Source organism: Pteropus alecto, unplaced genomic scaffold (genome assembly GCF_000325575.1).
Source record: "Pteropus alecto unplaced genomic scaffold, ASM32557v1 scaffold90, whole genome shotgun sequence".
Lineage (NCBI taxonomy): Eukaryota > Metazoa > Chordata > Mammalia > Chiroptera > Pteropodidae > Pteropus > Pteropus alecto.
Window position 1 is genome coordinate 1,030,176 of NW_006429894.1, and position 9,303 is coordinate 1,039,478.

The 9,303-nt window shown below is 59.3% G+C and overlaps 1 protein-coding gene across 1 annotated transcript in view; it reads right to left on the reverse strand.

Annotated features, from left to right (window-relative positions):
- NR5A2 (nuclear receptor subfamily 5 group A member 2) overlaps positions 1 to 8,182 on the reverse strand; it is a 21,460-nt gene extending 13,278 nt beyond the window's left edge. Inside the window, exon 1 of the mRNA XM_025044806.1 lies at positions 8,068 to 8,182. Coding sequence (XP_024900574.1) covers positions 8,068 to 8,182 — 115 coding nt within the window. The remainder of the gene's footprint in view (positions 1 to 8,067) is intronic.
- Between the last annotated feature and the right edge of the window lie 1,121 nt (positions 8,183 to 9,303).

Below are 9,303 nucleotides of genomic sequence, written 5' to 3' on the forward strand. Positions count from 1 at the left end.
CGGGGAGAGGTGCTGCCGCCGCGGCGAGGCCGCTGTCGCTGCTGCGGGACGGCTCGGAGACTCCCGCCGCTTTTCTACAGCCCTGGTCCGGAGCGGCAGGGGCGGCGTCTCGCTTCTCCTGTCTTTCCGCCCCTTCCCCGCGCCCGCTCCTTCGCGCTCGCTGTCACAAGTGCGGAGTGTGAAGTTCCAGCCCCGCTGTCCTGCCCCCTCCACTCCTCCGGCGCGTCCGTGCACGGCCCTTTCCAGCCCCGAGGGTGAGGTGCTGGAAGGAAGGGGGGACGAGAAGGGAGGTAAGGGGGCCCAGGGGCAGGGGAGGCTGGGACGAGGGGTGATGACAGTGACCAGGGACACGGGTTCCGGACTCGGGGTCGGACGCCAACGCCAGCCAATGAGGAGGCGGCGCACGCCCGTCCCTTCGCCTGCCCCAACCTCTTCACCCCGCCTTCCCCCCTCCCGCCGCACCCTGGCCCGGGGCGGGGAGTGGATGCTGCCTGCTGGATACAGCGGGCGAGCGGCGACCTCTGTCTGAGCAAGGCGGCTGCGGATGAAAGGCTGGGGCGGCAATTTCCGCGAGCGGAGGGGCCGGGAGGGGGGCGGGGACGTGGGGGTGCGCCCGGGAGCCTGCGTGGGGTGAGGGGCTGTGGTGGGGGGGCGGTTCAATACCCATTCCAGTGACCTAAACGGGAAGAGACGTTGAATTCAGCCGACCGCCCTTTGCAGAAGCAGAGAGGGTCGGCTCCCCGGGGTCTGGCGGGTCCATCCACACGACACTCAGTCCGCGGAGAAGCCCCGCCATGGGACCCGGGCGCCCTGGAGTGGCCTAGCGTCTCCACTCACGGAGGCGACAGGCACGTCGCCGACAGTTCACTCCCTCCCTGTTTGTGCCCTCTTCCCTGGGTCCTTCACTTTCGTACAGACGCTCCCCCCACCCCCACCAAGATGATCTCGCGACAGACTTCCTCCGCGTTAGTGACCTGTGCTTCCACAGAGGACGCAAACGCCCGCCTGGGCTTTCCTTTTTCACTCTGGTGTCTCTTCAGTGGCACGAGCCACAGAGGCCCAGAGGCCCAGCACTTTTTAAGAGTTTTAAAGTGCCATCTGTTAGGCGAATTTATCGGCCACCAGCCCAGGCACTTCTCACAGGTTTTCAGATCTCATCCCAATGACATGTCAAACGCCTTGTCGCAGGTCCTGATTTGCCTCATACTCAGTGTCTGCTCAGAGACTGGGTAATCATCGGAACCCACGTGAGAGGGGGGTATTTGAATCTCAAAAGACCTGAATTTATTCTATTTGAAGGGCAGAGAGACCACACACGCAAACTGCCCAGTCCAGAGAGATACTCCAATCACTGCTATGCATAATACACGCTTTTATGTGAAATGGGTGGGTTGCCCACGCCTGACAATTTAGATACTGTTGGCTCTGGACACTGACGTGTCATTCTGCTTTTCGATATATATTGTGAGTCTAAGTTATTTAAATTTCAGTATTCATAGCATCTTTGGATTTTATGGAAACATTTAAACTTGGCAGTGGGGGTGGGGCTGAAGTCGCCAAAGGGATCTGGCTTAAGATGCTCAGATTCTCCTGATAGCAACTAGTAACCTTGCCAATCTGTCTCCAGGATTATTAGACTCCTAGTTGTTTTGAGTATCATTGTGAATTAATATATATATATATATTTCTGAAATATATACGTATTTCAGAAAGGGCGTTGATCTCAGACCTCAAATCGAGGCTTTGCAGGAGAACTTTGAGAATCCGTTTAGCCCAAAGCCTGAATAAGGACAGCCCGCACCCACCCCAGCCAAAGAGTTCGTGGGGGCACTCGTGTGCCACCTTCCCAGCCCCAGGCTGGCAGCTCAGCGGCCTTCAGACTCTCCTCCTCAGGGTGGGGGCGAAGGTGACCGTGGGGTGGGGGGGCGCGGGGGGAGAAGTCAAAAGGCTGAACGTGGAAAGACAGGTTGACAGGACGGTGCCACTGCGATGTGGCAAAAGCCCTTTGCCTGGACTCGAGGCGGAGCCTGACTAGCCCAGGGCACTTGGTGCTCACCCTCTTAAGTCCAGGCCAGCCTGTCCCCCAAGGACAAGGAGTGATGGCGTCAGAAGGCCAGCCGACCTTTATTTATATCTTCACAAAAGGCAAGGGGTGGTGGGGAGTATAGGCGCAGGCACAAGGTCTTAAAACACGCACAGTCTGCCACCCAGGAGATGTCCGATGTTCTGACAGTTCCGCCCAGGCGACGCTCTGCCGAGTCAGCAGGGAGCCCCAGGGCCAGAGAAGGCGCAGGGGTCTCCAGCCGAGAGACTTCCTCTTCCGAGAGCCCCCGCCTCCAGCTCCAGGGACTGGAGCGTGGCCAGGGCCGTCCCCACCCAGGCCCACCCCCCACCCCCAGCGGCGCAGGACAAGGCGGGCAGGATCTTCTCCTGGAGTTGGTTCTTGCAGGCCCGAGGGCACACTCCCCTCCCCTCCCGGCCCACCACCCATCACTCCGCAAAGGGTTTAGGGGAGCGCAGACATCCCAGACCTAGGGAGCGCGTGGTCCCCGGCTTCCGACGTCACACGCATCACTTCGCTCCGAGCGCACCCTGCCCACACCCTCTGAGTTCGTCCCGAGCACTCACTCAGGTCCTTTGACCCTTCAACCCCGGAGCTGGGGTACCTGTTTGCCCGTGACGGGCTTGCCTTGGGGTGGGCCTGGGCATGGCCCAGAGCACCCTCCCTAGGAGAGCAGGAGAGGAGCCCAGGTCGCCCGTAATGCCCTGCTGGGTCCCTGGGGATGGATCAGGTTGCAGGCCCCGCACAGTGAGCGGGAGGGGGGAGGGCCCATGTGGTCTCAGAGTTGAGGCCCGAGGCGCTCTGCACTGACCCACGTACGCGCCAACCGGCCGGGAATGACGAAGGCCCGCGGAAGGGCAGAGCCCCCATCCTCCGCCTGGGACACTGCCTCGGGGAGGACCGCGCCCAGGAATCCACAGGCCAAGGGCAGATCCGAGGCCGGGGCCCGGGAGGCGGGCCCTCCGCCGAGCTTCAGCCGCCCACCGCCTGCCAACGTGGGGCAGACCTCCCTCCTCTCTCCCCCACGTCCCCCACCTCCTTTTCGACGAGACGGGTCTCCGGGGCTTGTCCTTGCGGGTTCTGACGGTCTGAAAGCGTTGATTGACGGCTGCAATTATAAAGGCTGATGGCTCGGGGAGGCTCCCGCAGCCTTGATGAGCGCGGGAAGCGCAGGCTGGCATATTTTATGCCGGCTCAGCGCTGCGGGGCCCCGCGTGCAGCCTGCGGGCTGCAGCCAGGCGGTCTCCCCAGCGCGCCCACCTGCGAGGGCCCGCCGCCGCGCTCTGCGCCCGCGGTGCCGTCCGCCTGACCGAGAGGTCTTGGGCTCGACAAATACAGGTCCCCGCGGGGACAGAGTGGAAGACCTACCTGTCCCGCGCGCCTGGGACGGGGAGGGCGGGGACCTCGCAAGAAACGTGCCAATCTACACCCTGGGAAACAATGTCTAACCCCGCACCCCAGTCCCACTTTTCGGTTTTTAAGAAACCGGAGTGATGACTTCTCCCAAAGAACGCGTACAATGCTCGGCTCCAGCAGAAACCTAGAGTTTTTTTCAGAAAGTCTCTAGAAGAATCTCCGGAAGAGACCGCAGTGGCTGGTGGCCGGACGGGAGAGGGCGGCCAGCTCGCCGGCCCCTGACGCTCCGCTGACCGGATTCGTCCGTCCCGCCCCCTCGAAGCCACTTGGTTTTTCTTTGACAATGAAGTTTAGCGAGAACTGCGGGGTCCGCTCCGAGCTCAGCGGGCCGGCTTCTCACGCGCCCGATTTGCGGCTGAGGCTTAGATGCCAGAGCGCCCTGCACGGCACCCAGCGGCACCGGCCCGGCTGTGGCCTTGAAAAAAATAAATGGGGCTGGGTGGGGGGGTCGTGCCGCGTTAAAAAGACAACATCCCTTTGTGCTCCTGTGTCGGAAACTGCGCACGACGTCACCTCAGTCGCCGGGGCAGGAGGCCGCTGCCGGTGTGGACCTACCTCACCGGGGCCCGCGAGTGGCATCGATTCACGAGCACATGACAGGCCCTTCATTGGTCACAGCCCGTCTTTACTGGGGAGGAAGTGCGAGGAGACGCGAGGACCTGGCTAAGCGGCCCCCACGCCCTCCCGCCTTTGCCCCTAGGGAGAGAAGTCCCGGGAGTCGCCAGCCTGGCGGGTGGCGGGCGTCTGCTGCTCTTCGGGTGGGCTTCCCCTGTAGCGGTGCGGACTCACTTTCTGCTGGGCGTTGTCCCCACCCAAGGGTCCAGGCCCACCTTGGGAGGGATGGCAGCCTTCCTGTGAGCCGCTGAGGCTGCAGACAAAATGCAAGGTCGGTGGTCCAGTGAAACCCACCTCTTCCTCTTTGTGATTGAAATGGAGGTGAGTCAGCTTCCACTTAAAACTGGGACACTCAAAACTGGAACCGCCCCCTGTCCAGCTTCGGGACAAACCAGAACAATGGCGACCTTGTGGAGGCCCATCCTGGCACCAGCAGGACCCCCGGCGCCAGTGCAGCCAGCCCAGCACCCCTCCCCCATCCCAGACCCCCGGCCACACCTGGGCTAGGTCATCCCGGCGGCAGTCACGTGACTCCCCCACCTACCAGAGGGGCAGTTTCCTGCGGGAATGCTTCCGATTCCCCCAATCCGGCAGCACCAGGTGGACCTTCGGGGGCCTTGTCTTGGGGGAGCCCTGAGCTAGGGGTTCTCGTTCTCAAGGTCAGGGTGCCGGCAGCGCAGAGCTGGGCCGTCCAGCCATCGGGGGCCCTCTTGGACAGCAAAGGGCGCGAGGGTTTGGAAAGGCGTGACTCGCGCTGGCACCGTCACCCGGGCTCGCGGCGCGGGAGTTGCGAGTGTCCGGCGTCGGCTCCTCCAACCTCCTGACAACTTTTGCGACTAGGAGGTGGGGGCCAGTGCGCGGGGCCGGGGACACGTTCTTTCCCTTTTCCCTGCGTTTCTGGTCTGGAAACTAGGAAGTCGCTTTGGGGGCGCCGCGCCGTGTTCCGACCGGTTTTCTTTCCAATCCCGTGTAGACTCGGAGGAGGTGGAGCCTGGAGGCCTGAGGCTGCGGGGGGCCAGGTCCTGAGCCAGCGGTCAGCACCAAGGTGACAAATGTGAGCACCGGCAGGGATTAGGGTCTCTCTGCAGGGGACACACCGGCTTTGTCAAAAGCACTTAAAAGTGGAGTGCGCGCTCAACGTCTCTTTCTCTACCCTGACCCGTGACACCGCTGACGTTTGCTTCCAAACGCACTCACTGCGACCGGTTCCCTGTCCCCCTGAGACTCCCTCACTCTGACCAGAAGATGCGCTGCTTTCCCCAGCGCCCTCTGACCGCTGTCAGGGCTGCAACAGACCAGCGAACTCCCCCTGAAATGACATCCTCTGCAGGAGCCCCAGGCCCTTCCCACCCTGCCCTGCCAGGGGCCTCTGGGTGCTGTCCCCTGGGTGCTTTCCCCACCCGACCCCACCTGTCCCTTCCAGCCCTTCTGAAGTCTGGGGCGTCTAAATCTGATTCCCAATGGAAAAGGAAAAGGGAGGCCAAAGCCATTTACACACATCTTTCTTAATCACCAAAATGCCTTTGGGAGGGAAGCAGGAGTGGACCAAGTTTTTAATCCTAGTTCCTTTATATCAGTAAGGACAGGTAGGTCCCTGGAGGAAAGAGCATGGGTTTCAGAATCACACCGGGGGCTGTTTACGGCTCGCTTACTGGCCAAGCCGAGTGGGCCTGGGTCAGTCCCTGGGCCTCACTGGTCGCACTTTGTCATCGGGGCAGTGGGTCACACAGCCGCCTGAGCCGGTCAGGATAGCTGCGTCGATGCCGGTGGTGAAGGTGGCTGTCCTGTCTTGCCTCTCTCCTAACTGTGCCCATTCACCTCTCTGCAAGGAGCTGACTAAATGGGAACCACCAACTGTTCTGAGGTCCTCACTAGGGTGACTGTCCTACAGTGCATGACGTGGTCCTCGGGGACCAGTCGCGTCACCCCCAGATGAAACCTCTCACCAAAGAGTTTATGCTCTCTGTATTCAGATTACTTGGAGTTTGAAAGTTAAGTATGTCTTTTCTTGTTTATCAATCCCACAAAAAAACACCGAACAGAGCTCCCCCCAGAAGGAAGAAAGGGGGCAGCCTTGGTGAAGTGTCAGGCTAATTTCGGTCGCCTGGTCCCCTGGGCGGGCTGTCACGCTCACGCTGGGCCAGCTCTTCCCCAGACCACAATGCCTCCAGACTCCTGAAGTTCCTTGGAGCCACCTGGACTTCTCAGAGAAGTTTCTGTCCCCATAAGGAGATTGGGGAAGGGCAACCCACGGAAGTAGCTCTCTGGAGGCAGGCTGAGGACTCGGGGAGCAAGATGTCTGATGCTCCCCTGGAGAGTGTGCTGGCAGTGTTGGGGCAGTGCGGGGCCTCCAGGCGGCAGTCTTCCCAGAGCCCTTCTCCAGCTGGGCTCAAGTTCAAGGCTGGATCCAAGATAACCCTGGACATTGTGTCTAGGCGGAGGGGGCGAGTGAAAAAGCACCGCCAAGTCTCTGTCCTCCCTTCCTCCATGAATTTCTCTCCATTTATTAAGAGGCATTAAAGAAATCCTTTAACTCCGGCCAGGTCCAGACCTGTGGGTGGAGGCCCGGGGAGGGGATCTGAGAAGCACTGTTTGGGACATGAGCTGGCCGAGGAGGGACAGGAGGCAGCAGACCTTACTCAGAAGCTGGGCTTGGCGACTGGCATCTTAAGTACACTGTAAATAAAGCCAGCTAGAGGTTAGGGTGACATAACCCGCTATGACGCTTTCCAGTGCAAGATATCTACTTTCAGAGGTCCTTATGGACACGAGGTTTTCTAGAGGTTATCACCGGAATAAAAGCAGCCCCAAGGCGCCACGGGGACCAGAGAGCAGCTTTGGGCCCCAGTCTCAATACAGCGTCTGCATTGCGCGTGTGCTGCCCTCAGGTCGCGGATGGGATTCCTGTGGATAATATGCAGCATTGTACTGAATGTGTGTGGTACCGTCCATAAATGCACTTAATTTGGAGAATTACATAAATTTACTACAGATAAAAGCATACTTTTGGGCATATTGCAGGAGGGTCAATAAAAACATGTCATAATCCTGCCACACAGATTTGGCTCTTTGGTTGCTATAGACAAGTATTATTTTTCTCTCTGTTTCTGTCACTTAAATTACTACTGTATATCACACTGTAAAATCACCATTCGGGAGAAAGAAAAAAAACTTAAGCCAGAAACCGAGAGTCTGGACAGTACACCGGAGCCAGGTGGCCCTAAGGGACACTGGTTGTGACCCGAGTCTGCTGCCCTTACCCCCACCTCCCGGTGGCTATCTGGCGGGTAGGCGGAAGGGACAGCGTCCTCTGGACTCCACTTTTCTCTGAGTGCAGACATTTATACACATTTTTCATGGAACTGCCAACGTGCGCAGAAGGAAACGTGCCCAGCTAGGACGCACAGAGGCGCCATTTCGGATAAAGCGGCACATTTGCTAGCGCGCCCGCAACTGCAGGAATGTAGAGTTGGAAACCCCAAGTGACCTCTACAGACCTTGGCCTCAGTGTCGCGGTGCACTCCACACCCCTACCCCATCTCCAAGCCGCCCAGGGTCCCCAGACCCTCCGTACAGCCGCCCCCGTGGGTCTGTCTGCCCAGTGGCGGCGCTGGGCGGTCGCCCCCAGTCCAAGGGGCAACTCGCCTCCGGGATTGGGGCTCAGCCCCTTCACCCAACTGTTGGATCTGAGGGCCCCACACTGTCCCCTCCTCCTCTCCGGCAGCCTTTTGGCTGCGTCTGTCTAGCCGAGGACCCCGGGAGTGACCCCGTGAACAGATGGACTCAGTGTCAGCAGCCAGCCTGGGTGACTAAGATGTTGCAGACAGGGACATCTCTCAGCCACCTGTGGGGCTGCGCTACCAGCGGATGGGGAGGAGAGCGCCTGGGCCGGGAAGGGGCGGGCGGCCGCGGACACGCACCGGAAGGAGGTCCCTTTGACCGGAAAGTTGACTGGGATTCTGTCATCCCGGGACCTGGCGCCCGGAAGTGCCCGCGCAGGTTTGGGGTGTTGGGGAGGCCAGCTGAGCGCCCCCTCCGGCGCTTCGTGTTGAGACCAGTCTCTAGCTGCCCCTCCAGGGGGGCGGTCATCGCGCGGGTTCCCCGCCAGCCGATCCGTGACCAGCAGGTGTCCTCCCGCTCAGGACCGACTCGCCTGTCCCACCGCAGAGCCGGGGCGGCGGGGGACAGACGGTTGCCCCGTGGTTGCCCCGCGCGCGCCTCCGGCCACTCCCGACCCTGTCTCGTCCGCGTCCGCCCGTGGCCTGAGCCATCTGCGCGCGGGCGCGTCCTCGAATGCGCGCCCCTGGCCCGAGCCACTGGACGCCCGCGCGGCTCCCGCCCGGAGGGAGCTAGTGGTCAGCGACAGGAGGTGACATCGGTTCGCGTCCCTTTCAGCCCCTTTTTGGTGCCCACGCCCTTTTGTCCGCAGGGCAGTCGCTTCCCGGTTGCCCTCGGCTTGTCCTCCCGAGCGTTCTTTTTCCTAAGTCCAGGCCAGTTTTTGCAACCATTTCCTCAACTGATATACTTTAGGGTGTAGCGGGCCCATAAAAAAAAAGTCACTGCGCCCGGCGGCGTCAGCTGGTTTTCAACCAGAAGGAAAAAGCTAAGCCGTGGTTTTCCTATTGGTTCCAGCAGGTCGCAGGGGACCCCAGCCCCCAAGCCGAAGAAAGTGCTAGAGGGAAGCCCCGGGCCGCTGACTGCAGACCGCTGGGACCCTCCTCCCTTAGCCCGTCACTGCCAGGGCTAATTGAATGTGTTCTTGCTGTGACATTAAGTTTGTCACTCCATGTTTTGTTCTTTTGAAAACTGGAAATTAGCTTTATATACTTATGTTTATAAAAACAAGACATGGTCATCATTTTGAAAAACAAACAGTAACCCTTAGCTTCTAATCCTTAACTAAAGGGATAGTATGATTTTCTGTTGTTGTTGGCATGACTTTTGTTTGCCAGAAAAACAAAAGATTTTCTATAGTATCTGCAGCGAATGAGACACCATACTGTGCTGTGGCTTGAGACTTCACAAATATTGGAAAGCTGTTAAAGTTTGATCAGTGATCGATCACTCCATATGGTTAACTTGTTTCCAGTTATTCAAATTTTAGCTTATTATTTCTGATTAAAAATGATCAGAAAATATGAGGCATGAAATTGACATATTTTCCCAGCTGTTTTAGGTTGATAGAATGACATCCAGAATGTCATTAATGG